The sequence below is a fragment of the Thamnophis elegans genome, chromosome 11 (genome assembly GCF_009769535.1).
Source record: "Thamnophis elegans isolate rThaEle1 chromosome 11, rThaEle1.pri, whole genome shotgun sequence".
Classification (NCBI taxonomy): domain Eukaryota; kingdom Metazoa; phylum Chordata; class Lepidosauria; order Squamata; family Colubridae; genus Thamnophis; species Thamnophis elegans.
In genome coordinates, this window is record NC_045551.1 from 8950175 (window position 1) to 8968477 (window position 18303).

The 18303-nt window shown below is 39.8% G+C and overlaps 1 protein-coding gene across 1 annotated transcript in view; it reads left to right on the plus strand.

The window, feature by feature from the left end:
- LOC116514602 (protein transport protein Sec16B) overlaps positions 1 to 18303 on the plus strand; it is an 86053-nt gene that overhangs the window by 56112 nt on the left and 11638 nt on the right. Inside the window, exons 17-20 of the mRNA XM_032226214.1 lie at positions 1076 to 1189; positions 10908 to 10977; positions 12040 to 12306; positions 17055 to 17125. Of these exons, the coding sequence (XP_032082105.1) occupies positions 1076 to 1189; positions 10908 to 10977; positions 12040 to 12306; positions 17055 to 17125 (522 nt within the window). The remainder of the gene's footprint in view (positions 1 to 1075; positions 1190 to 10907; positions 10978 to 12039; positions 12307 to 17054; positions 17126 to 18303) is intronic.

Below are 18303 nucleotides of genomic sequence, written 5' to 3' on the forward strand. Positions count from 1 at the left end.
TGAGGAACCAATAATGTTGGATACATGGGAAAGAATTTGGGTAAGAAATGTGAAATTTACACAAGCTCAAAATCTGAGAGAAAATTTTTACAAGATGTTTTATAGATGGCATTTAGATCCTAAAAAGTTGGCTTCTATGTATCCGAATGTACAGCCTAAATGTTGGAGGTGTGGTTCTCTCGATGCTACATATTATCATATATGGTGGACCTGCCAAAAGGTTAAGGCATTTTGGATAAAAATATGGTGGGTCATGCAAAATGTTTTTAAAAAAAGGATAAAGTTTATTCCTCAGTTATTTTTACTAGGTATATGTACTGATTTTACAGTGGTAGAGACCAATTTGATTCTGCACCTGATAACTGCAGCAAGACTGTTGGTGGCGCAATATTGGAAGAAGGAAGACTTGCCTACAATCCAAGAATGGACATTGAAAGTAACAAACTTAGCTGAAATGGCTAAAATATCGGCATATCTCAAAGATCATTCAAATGAGAGATATAAACGAGACTGGAAAAAATGGATTGACTATATACAAAATAAATACGGGACTAAGAAATTCCAGTTAGCCTATGCTTAAGATCAGAAATGATTTAAACTGTTAAAAGTTAGTTCAGTAAGAAGAAGCTAAGTTCAATGTAGAATGTCATTAATTTCTTAATTTCTTTTTCTCAATAGATTTTAGACTGTGTTAGTTAAAAATCCATACCGTGTACGGGTTCTGGGAAGTCGGGGGGGGAAGGAGGAGGGGGGATGGGGGGGTGGAGGGAGGGAGGGGTACACACAACAAAAAAAATTGTATTTCAATGTCTTAATGATTGACAAATGATGACATATTTGTGTTTGTTTTTTTTTTAAAGAAAAATAAAAAAGTTCTCTTAAAAAAAAAGAAAAAAAAAAAAGAAAAATAGTTCTACTGAAGTTCTACTAATGCAATGTCTATAGAGTGCAAGATTATTGCTATATTCTCCTCTGCCCACAATTTATTTGCTTCATTTAATAATAAAAAAAAACCTTTGTCATGCAGAAGTCTCTGGTAGCCTAGTGACTAATAATACTCTTTCCAATGGAACAGCTGGCAGATCGATTAAAGTTCTCTGACCCACGGCACCTGGAGAAGGCAGACTATAAGATGGATTTGGAACCAGACTGGCTCATTGAACTCAGAGCCCGTTATCAACAGTGGGAGGTAAGAATTATGGGATGGTGTGCCCTTGCAGAGGGATTGATTTGTGATTTTGTGACTCTGGCACTTGAATGATGTGACATCAACATGTTACTGGAATTGATTATTTTTTTTTGTTATGCCAATTCTATTATTTTTATAGAGGAAGTGAACACATCTAATACTCCTTCTGGGGACACCATCAAAGAAGATTGCAAGCTTACTTATTTACTTCCTTACTAGATTTTTATCCCGCTTCTATTCCTTTATAAGTAATTTTATTAGTAATTAATTTTATTAATTTTATTCTTGTTTTGCAGCCATTTGTACCAATTGTTCCAAATTTCATAATATTCCGACTCTTCTTTATCTTTGAATTTCAGTGTTAATTTGTCCATCTCTGCACAATCCAAAGTTTTTTTTATCACTAATTCATCCAAGGGAGTATTATTTTGTTTCCAGCATTGGGCAAATGCTATTCTAGCTGTAGTTAGCAGATGTGTTAATATGTACTTAATTTTCTTTGTATATTTCCCTTTGATTTTTTGAACATAAAAATATTGGACAAAAATTTGGAAATGGGTGCAAGAAATTACAGGAGAACAGATAAAATACAAACCCGAAATCTTTCTACTGGGAATAATCAAAGGGCAGTTTCTAGGTTTCTAGCTTGGTGCCTTAACAACTAGACCACTTGATGACCAGTGAAAAGTATTCTTATTTTTTCAAACACAGGAATGAAAGTTAAGATCTGGGACTGCCAAATATGTGGCTTGATACAGCTACTGTGTTTTCTTTATAGGTTTTCCGTTTCCTATTTAATTGTCATTCATTGAAGGTATTAGTTTTAAACTGAGCTGGACTTCAGTATTCTGGGGCTGGCAGACTTGGAATATAGGGTGTTTTTAAAATTGAATCCACATACCACAATATTTATCAGCTGACTGACTGATTAAAAAAAAGCCAAGTGGAACCAGACTTAATTAATACTTTGACGGGAGCCAGCCAGAAAGTCTCAGGACTGTAGGTTAGAGATGATAGTCAAAGTGGCAAACTTCTTTTATAGTGTTGCCAAAAAACCCCCTCATGGATGGGTCAATTTAGTCACCAGGAATCTAGTTCAACTCAAAGGACTGACTGACTCTTTTTTCAATCTTTATAAGGACTGAAGCCAGTGCCGGATTTAGATGAAAAGAGGCCCTAGGCTATTCCACTTATGAGGCCCTTTCACCTCCCATTTTTAAGTTTGTAACTTACATGAGAGACAATAAAATACATCATTACTGTGATATATCAATATATATCAATATATATAGCTGGCCTCCCGACGGAGGGCGGCTCTGCTCTGCAGCAAAGGCAGCGAGGCCAGCTGCCTCCCCTGCTGCGCTTAGCTGCCCGGCTCGGCCCCCTCGTCTTCACCTGCCTGGCCGCTGGTGGGCTCCGCGTCGACGGGGCGGCTACTGGGAGCGGCCGCGCCTCTCGCCCGACCGCCGGTGCTGGGAACGTGGGTGGGCTTCCCAACTGCCGTGGCGCTGGAACGATCTTAACCAATACATTTTTATGTTTGTTTATTAGTCATATGCGTAGAATTTCTCCTTATTCTCCTTTCTCCTTATTTTCGGTTCAGTGTTTTAGTGTTCACTGTTACACAATAGTGTAATTTTAATTTTGCTAACAATTTGAATGTAGGCCCCTCTTGATCTTGAGGCCCTAGGCTGAAGCCTAGTTAGCCTATAGGAAAATCCGGCCCTGACTGAAGCTGAGGAGTGGGAACTTACTGATTCTCAGGCTAGTCAGAATTTTTATGTCAACATTTAACAAGTGTCCTTCATTCTCAAGAGGATGACAAAACATCTACTGACTTAAAAAGGCAGGAGGAAAAGATGTAAAATTTTAAACCCTGGAATAGATATAGATATATGGAAACACACATAGGCAAACTAAGCCTGATTAATTTCCGTGTTCTAACTTGATTACAATAAAGTAATTTATCTAGCTATGAAACTAGTCTTTAGCTAGTCTATGAAACTTCCTGCTCCTAAATATGGGATTAGATTTCTGGTGAACTAAGATTGAATTGAATTGAATTTATTAGATTTATAGGCCGCCCAGTCCCGGAGGACTCCGGGCGGCTTACACAAAACAAGAAAAGAAAAAAACAAAATAAAAATAAAAATAAAGATTTAAAAATTCTCCAACACACATATGTTCAGAGTGGGGCTGGACCCTACATAATAAGGTCAACAGCCCCAGGCCTGCCGGAACAGCCAGGTTTTAACAGCTTTTCTGAAGGCCATGAGGGTGGGTGAGGTCCGGACCTCTGGGGGTAGCTGATTCCACAGGGTCGGAGCAGCCACAAAGAAGGCCCTCCTCCAAGGCCTCGCCAGCCGACACTCTCCGGCTGACGGCGTCCTAAGGAGGCCCACCCTGTGGGATCTTATCGGCCATTGGGAGGTATGCGGCAGTAGGCGGTCTTGCAAATACGCTGGTCCTGAGCCATGTAGGGCTTTAAAGTTAATGACCAGCACCTTGAATTGCATTCGCAATTGCATTGCGCAGTGGTTAAATGCCGCACTGCAGGCTACTTCAGCTGACTGCAATTCTGCAGTTCAGCTGTTCAAATCTCACCGGCTCAAAGTTGACTCAGCCTTCCATCCTTCTGAGGTGGGTAAAATGAGGACCCAAATTGTTGTTGGGGGCAATATGCTGACTCTGTAAACCGCTTAGAGAGGGCTGAATGCCCTATGAAGCGGTATATAAGTCTAACTGCTATTGCTATTGCTAATTGGCAGTCAGTGCAGCTCGCGGAGGATAGGTGTAATATGGGTGTATCTCGGTACACCCAATATCGCTCGCTCGGCTGCATTCTGGACCAGCTGTAGTCTCCTAATGCTTTTCAGGGGTAGCCCCATGTAGAGCACATTACAATAATCCAGCCTTGAGGTGACAAGGGCGTGAGTGACTGTTTGAAGTGCACCCCAATCCAAGTAGGGCGCAATTGATGCACCAGGCGAACCTGGGTAAAGGCCCTCCTGGTCACAGCCAACAAGATTGCCTACCTGGTGTAAAATCAAAACCTAACCCTAATTACTTTGATAGTGGTTCAGGTTGTCATAGACACATATTATATTTTATTTTCACCACAATGGAGCTCTATAGTGAAATGTAATCCTATGCAGTGAATAGGGGAAGGAGGAGTCAATTTTTTAAAAAATTTGATGTAAGGAAGACCCTCTCCCAAGAAAAAGAGAGGCAGAGTTAGTTGGAGAGAGAAGTAATTCATATATTTATTTAAAAATAAATCAGCTAAAGAATTGTTTAACTAAAAGTCTCAGGCTTTTATAATATGAGAAGCAAAATAGGAGTTGGAACTCTTAGTCATTCTTCTGCAGTGATAAAGGCTTCTCAGCATAAGTAGCTCTTCAGTCATATGAAGTCCTGTAATTTGCAGATGGATTTGATTTTAATAACCCTGTTTGGAAACATGTTCCAGAATGGCCATCAACCGGAATTCAAGAGAAGGGTAAAATTAGATGTGCGCTATCATTTATGCTATGGAAGACCAGATGGTGCAGATTTTTAAATGTCTAAGGTTTTCTGCTACTGCTAGTAAGGTGGTTAGTTTCTCTTGAGAAAATTTGATGAACTTTGGGTGCCCAAGAGACCTTGTGTTTGGTATAGGCATAACTTTCTGGATCTAAAGACAAATCTCTCATTAGTGGTGCAAAAATCCAGAGAAGTGCTAAAGTTTCTGTATCTCTTTTTTGTTGTTCTCATGTCTATCCATTTAGATTTGCCTGTTTTCTCTCCCATTGTTGCACCATAGTCAGGAAGAAAGGGAAGGGTGGGAAAAGAAAGAGACCAGCTAACACTGATCGATGAAGAAGCAAATAAAGCTTCCAAGGCTCAGCACTGGCCATGGAGGAGAAGGTGGTGTAGGAAGTTATCACCCAGCCCTCTCCCAGAAAAATGAAATATCCTAGGAAATATTGAAAAAGCAGCATATTTCTCTGGATGTGAAAAGAAAGAAACATGTTTTAAAAGACAGAATAGTTGCCTGTAGCTTCCTGCCCATCCCCACTTTGTCAATGGGCCATTAAGAAGGCCAAGCTAGTCCCTTTACATAATAAAGAGTTCTCCACTTCAGCTCCAGAGGGATGGGATTAAAAGCATGATAATATTGGCCCTTTACTCAACTGACCACATGGAATCTGAGAACTCAACCAAACCTGGATTCAAAACGCAGCCTAGAGAGTTGCCCCTGCATGGCCCCATGGGAGTCTGACAACCAATCAGAATACATTTCTTACACAGGAACAGGAAACAGAGAGGTGGGACTGAACAGGTTATAAAAAGCCTAGCAAGCCCCTCCCTCAGCCCTTCTCTTCTTCTCCACCAACATTGAAGCATGTGATCACCTTTTCTGTTCAGGACTCAAGCTATGTGGTCCTGTCCACCATTAAAACCATCTTTCCAAGCAGCCTCCATGTCTCCAGTGTCTTTTTCCCCACTTGGAGCCAAACCCAGCAGGACATTTCTTTCATCAGTGGAAGGAATAGCAGCAACACTAGCACTTCCAAGACGTCCCCCCTCCCTTTCTAAATTTCATTTAGATGTAAAGAAAAGCTTCCTAGTGGTAAAATACATAGAAGAATCTCCACATAAAGCTGAAGATTCTCTGTTTCTGGCAAATTTCAAGGTCTCTCGTGTGGAGGTTGACTGGTTTTCCTGCACATTGCAGAAGACTGGACTGATCAGTTTCAGTCTGACATTTCCATTATTCCTCTGTGCTGATCTTTTGGCGTGTTTCCAGATAGTCTTCGTTTGGGCTACCATGTTTGGGCTGTAAAAATCCAAATTGCACATGGCAGCAAAAACGATATAAAAAACTCAAAACTCATTGTTGTTCTCTAGTGAGTTGTCTGGGTTTTTGCAGCCTAATCATGAGAGCCCTATATTCCACAACCAGGTTTCTTAAGGGGGTAGAACAAGGAATGCAGGTGCAGCTGGACAGGCCTCCCATGCCTGGGGACACAAGAGAAGGGACCCCCTTGTATTCCTGGTATTTACACCACTCTTCGATACTGACAAACCTAGAATATTTAGATTTAAGAGGGCTGCATAAGAAAATGGATACGTTTGAAGATTTGCAGAAATAAAACCACCTGCCTCAGACAGACTGGTTAGTTCTAGGCATTGTGAATTTTATTATTTGCTTATTTAATTCTTCAATTTATATAGCCACCCATCTCACATTCCGTATGTGACTCTGGGTAGCTCACACACTTTCCAAGGCTGTATTGGAACTGTTTTAATTTTAATAAGGAGTATGCAAATTGAAGAAGCTTGGAGCTATTCAAGAACAAGATTATTAAAGAGGCCGGTAGAAGTTTGCTAAAAAGCATAGCCATCCAAACAAAGGATGGGTAAAAAATTTTTTTTTGCTTGGCTATTTCTTTCAGTAATATTTTCTGATCCCAAGACCACTGGGGCCAAACTATTCATATTTTATTTTTAATAAAGGGGATTGAAAAGGGAATTATCAAAAGATTAAAAATTGGCTTTGGAGGGTTCATCCCTTAGATTATTATTACCTTTAAAGCCCTACATGGCCTAGGACCCGGATATCTACGAGACCGTCTTCTGCCGCACACCTCCCTAAGACCGATAAGATCACACAGGGTGGGCCTTCTCCAGGTGCCTTCAGCTGGACAATGCCGGCTGGTGGCGCCTCGGAGGAGGGCCTTCTCTGTTGCCGCTCCGGCCCTATGGAATGAACTACCCCCAGAGATCCGGACCCTACCCACTCTCATGGCCTTCCGAAAAGCTATCAAAACTTGGCTATTCCGGCAGGCCTGGGGCTGTTGACCTCTTGACCGAGGTCCAGCCCCGCTTAGACTGGGTGCATGGTGTGTTTCTTTTAATCTGCTCTCTTCTGTCTGTTTTTTAACCTTTTTCTTAAAATTTTATTTCTGTAAGCCGCCCGGAGTCCTTCGGGATTGGGCGGCCTATAAATTTAATAAATAGAATAGAATAGAATAGACTCTTTCTTCCCAAACTTTCATAATCAATCCTGGAGTAAACCATCTTTATAGTGTATATAAATATAAGGCTTGATGCATCCCCAAAAGTTGCCCATTTTTGTGATAGGGGATGTTGCCCACTCTTTGCCCCATCCTGTTACAGAAGGAAGGCAGACCAAAAGTCTGGTTTGACAAACTTTATTCCACAGCCACAAGAACCTACAGTGATTTAACTGAAGGGCTTTAGAAGTACTTGTTGTGGGAAGGGACAAGCACGAGGGTCATTCAGAATGTCATGCAAAAATTGCTGAATGTTACAAATATAGATAAAGAGGTCACAGCTGCATTCTAAAGTGAGAATACATGCAAAATATAATGAGGTTGTTTTTTTTTTGAGAACCAGTTTGCAAGCTTGATGATTCTGCCAAATCGTGAGAAGTGTCTTGGAGACCAACAGCTGTGCAATGTGTTTAAAATTGATATAAAAACTAAAGGAAATGGGTTTTCAGAAGTTGTCTAAAAAGCTTCCAGAGTGCATTGCCTCCAACTGACTACAACATCTTTGGCAGCAAGAAATTAGGCTTCTAGGAGTATTTTATAGTTAGCAACCAGCACAGCGGCAAAGAATGTAAATGGCCAAAGAAGCATCTGTTGAAATAGACATAGTATGTTTATGAGGAAAAACAACATCGAGTCTTGCAAGGAAAAACAAACCATTCTTTCAATAAACTATGGCTTAAAGAAAGAGGTCTTGCCTAATTCTGGCCAGTTCATCTGGCCAGAATGATATCAGAGTTGTTGCCAAGCTAAAAGCAGAACTGGAAAAGAGGGTTCAGTGTGGAGTAACTAAGTGATTGTAACAAACTAATGCGCGCCAAGAAGACTGGCATAGTTTGCATGTACTTAAAAAAACTTAAAAAAAAAACCTGTACAAGAGAGAAACACATTCTTCTCAACAGAAACAGCGTTCTTCCATGATTTTCAAAATGAGACAGTCGATTAGGCTCATTTTAGGTTGAATTATATCATTTGGTAGAATTTTCTTTAAACAGGACAAACAGGAATTTAAAGGTCTCTTGGGTTGTTACAGTTGAAAACATCTACAGCACTTGGAAGATGTTTTGATTTTTCAGAAATGGCAACTTAGTCTAAAAGCCTAAGTCAAGATTGCCCAAACTTTTTGGTCCTGTAAAAGCTGTAATTTTCAAATAGAACAAACATAATGTAAATTACCTCTGATGCTTGGAAGAGTTTACATATCTGGGACATTGCAGAAATGAATATGAAATGAGCCCACATCCAAATAATATGGAAGCTATTTTAAAAATAAACTATTCTACTATCTTTAATAGAACTAGCAAGATTGGGGGCACGGTACAGAAATTTAAAAGGTGTCTACATTTGACCAAAGATTTTATCAAACTAACTTTAAATATACTGCTCAAAATATACCATTTGATGGTGGGGATAGATGCAAGATAAAGTTTTTAGATGTGTCAAGCATCTCTTAACTGAAACCCTGTTATTGGTATTCTATAATGTCAACCAGCATCCTATTATTATAATTCTCAACAACAGCAGCTATGAAATAGGAGGAGGAGGAATGCTCCAAAAACTTAAAGGGGAGCTGAGGTCAAAAGTCTTTTCTAAAACATTTACAGATCCAGAAACACAATATGCCCAAATTGAAGGCAAGATTTCATGGGAATGTGGAATCCTTAGAGCTATATACAGACTAGAAGGAATTGGATTTCCCTGATAAGTTGCAAATATTTAAATTTGCTTGGTTACCAATGAGATGCCAGAGTCTTGTCCTTGAAATATTGTAACCCTCATATTGAATATATAGTGGCAGATGAGCCGAGGTGGCGCAGTGGTTAGGGTGCAGTACTGAAGGCCACTACAGCTGACTGTTATCTGCAGTTCAGCAGTTCTAATCTCACTGGCTCAGGGTTGACTCAGCCTTCCATCCTTCCGAAGTGGGTAAAATGAGGACCCGGATTGTTGTTGGGGGCAATATGCTGACTCTGTAAACTGCTTAGAGAGGGCTGAAAGCCCTATGAAGCGGTATATAAGTCTAACTGCTATTACTATTGCTACTTTATTTTGGCATCTGCTATAATTTGTGATCCGGATTTACTGAAACTTTCAGAAGAATTGATGATTGCTTTTAGATTCTTTTATTTGGTAATGTATCTGGATCAGTGATTGCAATAAAGAATGTAGATATGCATCTGTGCATGCAGTGTTTTGAATTGTTTGGAGAAATATAACTTTGCACATAATAGAGCTGCTATCACTCTTTATAAACCTAATGGAGAAAACGTGGTCTAAGCTGCAAAATGAATTTCTAATAGACATACACATACACACCATATTGTACTATTATAATATATAATATAATTAGTCCTAACCTATGTGGCATTGGTTTCTCAGGATCTCAAAGATGCATCAAATTAGATGATGAAAAAGAAGGTCAGAACAAGCCATGCAGGAAACATCCTATGAGTAAAATAAAACAAACAATTAATAAGTAATTTCCTTATTTCATTTGTTCATAAGATTTATAAACTGCCTTGCTCCAGAGGAGGTAGGTGGAGTGGCATCAGATTAATTTAAAAAAAAGCAGCAATCTTTTTATTTTCAGGAATTTCCAGAAACATAGTCAAACTGGAGAAGTTTGCCAGCAGCCCAAAACTCAGAATTTGAATTAATATCAAAGGATGTCAATGTTCAACCTTTATCGTCAGATTCAGGTTCCTAGTCTTCAAACAGGAAAGGCATGACTGTAGGGGGTGAAGTGATTCAAAAGCCAATACAAGTAGAAACTGCTTTCTGTAGCTAGAAATAGCAACCATGTGTAGAGTAGACAGTGGTGGGTTTCAAAAATTTTTGAACTTACTCTGTGGGTGTGGCCCCCTTTGTGGGAGTGGCTTGCTGGCCATGTGACTGGTGGGAGTGGCTTGCCAGCCATGTGTTCTCTCTCTCTCTCTCTCCTTCCTTTTGTCTCTCTGTCCCCTTTTCCTTTTTTCTTTCATCTCTCTCTCTTTCTTTCTTTCTTTCTTTCTTTCTGTTTCTCTTTCTTTCTCTCTCTCTCTCTCTCTCTGTGTGTGTGTGTGTGTGTGTGTGTGTGAGAGAGAGAGAGAGAGTGGTGGGTTTCAAAAATTTTTGGAACCTCTTCTGTAGATGTGGCCTGCTTTCCCGGTCCACTGGTGGAACCTCTTCTAACCGATTCGGTAGATTTGATGAACCGGTTCTACCGAACTGGTGCGAACTGGTAGTAACCCACCTCTGAGAGTAGACTAATACCCATAAATGGGGTAGAATAATCTCCAGGTGCTATTTAGTGCCCTGTTTCCTACCTCAGAGGTAGGAAATTGAAATTATTAATGTTTTGTCTATTTCCTAGTGCAGTGTTTTTTTAAAATTTAATTTTATTTTATTTTCCAATGACTTATTCTTTAGATTTTCTTTGCATTTAATGTTTTATCCTACATTAGTCCACTGTGAGTTGCTTGGCAAGCAGGCAGTCGTATACCTAGAATGAATAAGTAACTAAAGAAACAAATAAATAGGGTAAATACGTTATTCTGACTTGTTGAAATTGAGGGTTTTATAGTAGGAGTTTCTGTTTTGTACTTGCTTACGTGGTGCCCCAGAGCTTATACCATTATCAGGATTTGGATTTTATGTGTGTTTTCTCTCATATCTAATTTAAGGATCAAAGAGAGTTTCCCAACACCACATCCATCCAGCCAGAGGTTTTCAGAGGCAATGGATCAATATCAGGTAAAAGAACAAAGGAACAAATTGCGCCAGGTGTACCCAGAAGGTGTATCTTAAAATGCATCAGATTAAACCAAACTAAACTCTTTCAAGTTTGATTTGAAACATTTGAGAACTGAGTTGGTTTCAAGTATACATGACACTTGGAAAAGGGGATTTAGGTTGAAAGTCTGCCGTTGTAATTGCATATGTATTTGTCCAGGAATATAGACAGTAAGCCCTAATGCTACCATTGAGAGATGGAAGGAAACATAGTGAAATTCACAAGACTGTACATTTCTCCTAACTGTAGTCATACCGTGACCCTTATAAAGCCTTCTAAAAACAATAGCTTTTGGCCATGGCTTTTTTTTGGGGGGGGGGGGGGCAGGGCATATGCTAGTATATTATGATGATTGTCCTCTCCCTATAGAGCCGAGGTGGTGCAGTGGTTAAATGCAGCACTGCAGGCTACTTCAGCTGACTGCAGTTCTGCAGTTTGGCTGTTCAAATCTCACCGGCTCAGGGTTGACTCAGCCTTCCATCCTTCCGAGGTGGGTAAAATGAGGACCCGGATTGTTGTTGGGGGCAATAAGCTGACTCTGTAAACCACTTAGAGAGGGCTGAAAGCCCTATGAAGCGGTATATAAGTCTAACTGCTATTGCTACGAGGAGAATTGTAGCCTAATGCATAGCAGTATAAAGAAGGTTGTTTCTGAAAAGAATGAATTTGCTTTTTGGAATCTAATTCTGTTCTCCCTATCTTTTCTACATTTCACAAATCTTTCAGAGAGCTGTTTTTTTGCTTTTTTTTTTTTTTTTTTTTAAATCCATCAGTTTTGCATAGAGGCACTGTACCTGAGAATTACTGGTGGAAGAGATAATCCTATTTGCAGTCTGATCTTTCTAGAAATTTAAGCCTTTCAATGGTTATGGTTACAAATTATAGTTACAAGGTCAATCTTCTTTTAAATTAACCCATTTAAGATGTAATTTTTAAAAACCTCAATAAGATAATTTATTCCTCGCCTCTTTTTCTGATCTATCAAGTGGGAATAATACTAGTATTCAAACTTGGATTGTCAGGTTTGGCTCCTCATTTTGAGTTTGCGCAAGCTGAGGTACGCTGGGAGAATCTAGAGCGTCACCCTTGTAGACACCCATCACCTGTTCATTCAACTGGGCACCAACCAGATGTGGATCAACAGCTGCATATCTATTCTGGACATGGACATCCTTCAAAGAGGACAGATGCTAGTTTAGAGGATTGTTCAGCAGAAAATGGCCAAAATTCCACTCTGTCTCCAGGAGGTCTTTCAAATGACCCTTCTTCACATCTGAAACAGCCACCAGGTAAAGATGGGTGCTTCTGCAGCAGTTATCCATGATGTTCTGTCAGTTGACTTTAATTGTAAGAAACTATGGGGCCACCTTTATTGTTTGTTCTATTGCACTTTATTCTCCTCTATTGGACTGCAAGAACATTAGAGCTAGAGAGTGAAGAAATTACTGAAGTAAACAAATATATTTAATCTAGAAAAATAGTGTATGTGCATATCAATCTCTATCTATCTATCTGTCTGTCTGTGTCTGTATATATATACATATCTATATCTATTTAAAGTCACAACCCCTGGTATGCCCAAATATGGGAGGAGGTTCACTGCTTCCATTTTCTGTCCATCGGCTCGTCATAAGAGACCATCCAGACAGAAACCCAATATTTTTACTGTTTCCTTTGTTACATTTGTGTTGATTTGTTATCAGCACAAATACAACATATCTGTATCTGTATCTGTATCTGTATCTGTATCTGTATCTGTATCTGTATCTGTATCTGTATCTGTATCTGTATATCTATCTATCTATCTATCTATCTATCTATCTATCTATCTATCTATCTATCTATCTATCATCATCTATCATCTATCATCTATCTATCTATCATATCATCTATCTATCTATCTATCTATCTATCTATCTATCCCTATCCCTATCCCTATCCCTATCCCTATCCCTATCCCTATCCCTATCCCTATCCCTATCCCTATCCCTATCCCTATCCCTATCCCTATCCCTATCCCTATCCCTATCCCTATCCCTATCCCTATCCCTATCCCTATCCCTATCCCTATCCCTATCCCTATCCCTATCCCTATCCCTATCCCTATCCCTATCCCTATCTATCTATCTATCTATCTATCTATCTATCTATCTATCTATCTATCTATCTATCTATCTATCTACACACACACACACACACACACAAACCTTTAGTAATGGATTATATACTACTTAAGGAAGGCACAAAAGAAGAGGAATAATTGTTCATTCAAGAATAAAACACAAGACAACCACAGAATTCTAAGTAGCATTTCAGTTTTAAGTACATTTGGTAAACCACCATATTCTACCGCTGCTGATTGTAATGATCTAGAAATAATTAAATTAGACAAGTGAAATTCTACATTTAAAACTCAATTCAGATAACTAATTTCAAGCGTGTCTCTTTTCGCAAATATTGTTGATCATGCCAGGCTGTATTTATGCATTAAAACAATTTCTTTTTAAGCCTTGAATGGCAGGAAGACAATCCTTATCTTGATGTTAAATCCCAAAGGCTCTTTGAAAAACAGGAGCATTTGCTAATCCTTTGGATTTCAGGGTAGCTAGGAAAGACGTGGATTGTTTGAGAGAGAAGAATGATATGTTTTGATGGGTGATATTGAAGGCTGTGTAAATAGTGTGGGAAAATATTGTGATGAAAACGCCCTAAAGAAGAGAAAATAAGAAATATTTGAATAGGGAGAAGCGAGCCAGAGATCCACCTGGCTGTATTACTCCATTTTAGTTGGTCTTTTTCTACTCACCTGTTCTACGGCAAATCCTGGAGATGTTCCATAAACTTGTAAAACCTATTGGTTTTTTTTGTTCCCTGAACTCATACTGCATAATGTGGGACTTTTGGATCCAAACAGACAGAATCTGGCCCACCACATGCCTGACATTGCTATGGTGGAAAGGAAAAAAGTCTGGTTTATTGATATTGCAATACTAGGTGATGCACAAATTGAAGAGAAGCAGCTGGAGGAAATAACAAAATAGCATGATTTGCAAATTGAATTTGAGCAATTATGGAAGAAGAAATCAATAATTCTACCAATAATAATAGGAGCCCTTGGAGCAATACCAAAAGGGCTGCCTAGATATGTGGGAATTTTCAGCTTATTAGATCTAAATATCCTGATTTTGCAAAAAAAGCCCACTCTACTTGGAACTGCCTATATACTTAGATGCTACCTTAACAGTTCTTAGGTCCTTGGTTAGTACTTGAACTGTTAAATTTTTACCAGTTCCAGACTGTAAATCTGAGATTTTAAGATTAACCATAACAACAACAACAACACACTATTGTTATAAAAATGATCTTATTTTGGCTCCTCTATCTTCTACTCAGCACTATCATGCTTGATAATAACCATTTCATTATTTCCAAAGATGGTACTGCAATAATTCTGCCAATTTCCAAACGATTCCTGTATGTTCTTGCTTGGATCTAAATGGCACTGTGGGTCAAGGTGGTTCCACCACAAAACCGCGCTCGACTAAACCGCGTCCGACTAAACCGCGTAGCTGACGTCATCAACAGGGCGACAACAGCACGGAGACAGAAGCACGCTGTAAACCCTAAACCTAAAATTAACCCCTAAACCTAAACCTAACCCCCCTAAACCTAAACCTAATCCTAAACCTAACCCTAAACCTAACCCTTAACCTAACCCTAAACCTAACCCTTAACCTAACCCTAAACCTAATCCTAACCCTTAACCGAACCCTAAACGTCACCCTAACCCTTAACCTAACCCTAAACCTAACCCTAAAGCTAACCCTAAACCTAACCCTTACCTTAAGTTGAATCGGCTTGCTTTCAAAGCACTATTTAAAGCGCTCTTCTTTCTCCGCGCTGGCTGTTGTCGCCCTGTTGATGACGTCAGCGACGCGGTTTAATCGGGCGCGGCTTAGTCGAGCACGGTTTTGACGGGTCACGGGTCAAGGTAGATATTATCTCTGAGACTGTTGATGGCTCTTTATGTGTCTTTTGCTCCTAAGAGCTATGGAGATCCTCCAACTTAGTTTAGAGTTACTACTGGGCATACATGCTGGTAATTCCTCTGTGCCATAGTCCCAGTCCATGTACACCTTATTTTCTTCACAGTACCAATTTGTCTTGCTCTTCAGTTGACATTTGCGATTGCTTCTAGGAGAAAGAAATCATGTAGGGAAATCGGGTCACAGATTGGATTCAGGAAACGTCTACGAAAGAGCAGCTAAGGAACAATGAGACCCTCCTTTTTTTTTTTTTTGGCCTGCTTTCTAAAAGCACATTAAACTGAAGGTTAAAATAGATGTGACATTAATCACAACGGTTTGATGTTTTTGTTGCTTTGTAAATAAAGAGCCAGGTCCTGCTATGAAATATATGCATTGTCTTTTTATTTGCCCAGGTCCCAAATCCTATTTTGCTTTTTACAAGATGTCTCCAAGCAGAGACTGATGAAAATATGAGAGTTCAGAGAGCAGAGTTTTATTAAGAAAAGGACAGAGGGAAGAGACAAGTATCTCTTTCTTTCTGCTCCTGGGTTTTAAGGAGCAGAAAACCTGGGTTTCCCACGTATTAAAAACAAACACAGAAATACTGTAACAGGTTGAAAAGAAAAGCCATGACTTTTCCGTGGCAGCAGAGGGAGTGCTCTCTCCTCTTTTCTAAGTTCTTAAGCATTCCTGCTTCATGGGATATATCAGTGCTGCTTTTCATCTGAGGAAAAAAAACAAACAGGGAAAGTCAAATGGAAGAGTGGGCTGTCCTGCATGAGATCGTGTGTGTTTGTGTGCGTTTGAAATTTGTGTCCTAAGCTTCTGCAAACAATACAATGCTAGAACAAATGTTAAATTCCTCATACAGGTCTATCAGGAAGTTCATTTTACCCACTCAGCCATTGTAACAAAACCATTCCCAACACAAGGATACATGAGGAAAAATTAGCATTGTTTAACATTCTTTGTAAAAGAATGAAGGGGCTGTAATTGTCATAGCAGAAAGCGTGTTTTTTTCCCCTGCCAAATAAAATTGGAATGGGGAAAGTTTGTAACTGAAATTGTTTTCTTACCTGTTTTTGTCTGCCTACTTCCATATATAGCAATCAGTGATGTGCAGTCAGGGGAGGCAGGGGAGGCAGATCCTCACCACTGTCATCATGAAAAGAAAAAAAATGTAAAAGGAAAAAGGCTGAGCTAGTTGCTGCCAGAGTCACAGTGGATGACTCTGCTTAGTGCTTAAATGTTTAAAAAAGCCTCTGAAAAAGTGCCCTCTACAGGAGGAGGCGGGAGAACCACGTGCCTCATTTAGTCTGACTTTATGATCACTCGAGCAGAGCTAAGCAAGGGTTAAAAGCCGAAAAATTCCTTATGTAGATGAGGCACGTGTTTCTCTTGCCTCCTCCTGTAGAGGGCGTTTTTTTAAGAGGCTTTTTTAAACAGTTAAGCAGAGTCATCCATTGGGGACTCTGGCAGCAGCTAGCACAGCCTGACCTCAGCAGCTCTTGCCTTTTTCCTTTTACATTTTTACATTTTCATGATGGCAGGCAAGAGCAGAGTTGGAATCACTTTCTTTCTTTTTGCCTCACCAGCCATAAACCTCACCGCACGTCACTGATTTGTATAGTTACTCAATCTTGAGAGATGCATTTGAATGAGGTTGAAGTAGACATGAAGGTATATTGGAATAAAGAAGTGTTGTTGAAAAATTTATGATCCAGTCACATATGATTATCCTAACATTCAGTGGATATCGGAGACGTGATGAAAAAATATGTACTTGCCGTATTAAATAGGACCAAAGTTGTCTTTTAAAATAACTAAGAGAAATGAGGCAGCCATAAATCTCACCGCACGTCACTGATAGCAATATATCTTTATGAGAAGCCAGTGATTTTAGTTGCCCAGAGCTGCTTTTAGGGTTTGAGGGTATTTTTTGGATATTATTCCACTATTTCTGGGAGCTCAATTTCGAATAGTGCTCTGAACTTTTGTTTGCCCTGCAGGGGAGACTGTGGAATCTTGTGGGCAGGACCATTTTCCTGGAGATCCAAAGAAACACATTCCAGAACATCAGGTAAGAGAGGGAGAAGAGAAAGGAGGTCCATGAGGGTGGCAGGATCCAGGAGTCAGATCTAAGATTTTTTTCCCCATCTCTTTGGCAAACATAGCATTCCTAGATTAATTATTGTTTCAAAGCAATCCAGGTGGGCAATTTTAATAAGCCTTTAATAGGTCTTATGACATATTTATTATTATTCATTTGATTTTAATTCTTCCTTATAACTTTTATAAATAACTCAAGGTAGCAAACATATCAAATTCTCCTTTCTCCTCCTATTTTCCTGACAACAGCTACCCTGGTAGGTGGGTTGAACTAACAGAGAGTGACTGGCCCAAAATCACCCAGCCGCCTTTCATGCCTAAGGCAAGACAAGAACACACCGTTTCTAGACCAGTGCTTTAACCACTACACCAAACTAGCTGTCATATATATGCCACCTGTCTTGCTGATTCTACTTTTTAAAATTAGGGACCACTGAATTGAGATATTCCAACTTCTTGTATCCCATTAGTGACTCATGTGTCACAAAAAGCAGCAGTTCTGTGATGAAATTGGATGTGTGAAATTTGAATAGTAAGACTAAATTCTAGTTGCCCTTGAGAAAGTCACTTATCTCCCACTTTCCATCTTTAATAGTATTGATTTGTTATAGGAATGGAAACAATGTTGAGTTGTCTCACTAGATTTTCTGTGCAAGGAAATTGATACAATTGATACAAGGAAAGACTTTGATTTACTCTTAGTTTTACAAATAGGATGATAAACCAACTATGGGTTTAGGCTACAAACAAAATTGTTGTGGCCCAGCAGGAGCCGTTGGAGCTGCCACCAGACTCCGACAGCGAGGGGCCCTATGAGTCGGCTCTGGAGGATGTGGAGGGGACAGGGATGTGGATGTGGAGGGGACAGGGTTCCGACTCTGAGTAGGGCACAGAGAGGCTGGTTGGCCACCAGGAGGCGCCTGAGCCTTGGACCAGTGGGGAGGAGACAAGGGAGAATGATCCGGATGCCAGTAGTGAGTTGTTCCTGGATGCACGGCATCGAAGAACTAATAGGTGTCAGGAACAGTTGTGCAAGTACAGGAGGTAATTGCACTCAGCTGGTGGTCATTAGGTTCCTCTCCAGACTATAAAAAGACTGCTTGTGCACACGCCCCTCTTGCAGAAGTCAACGCATTGACTAAAAGTTGG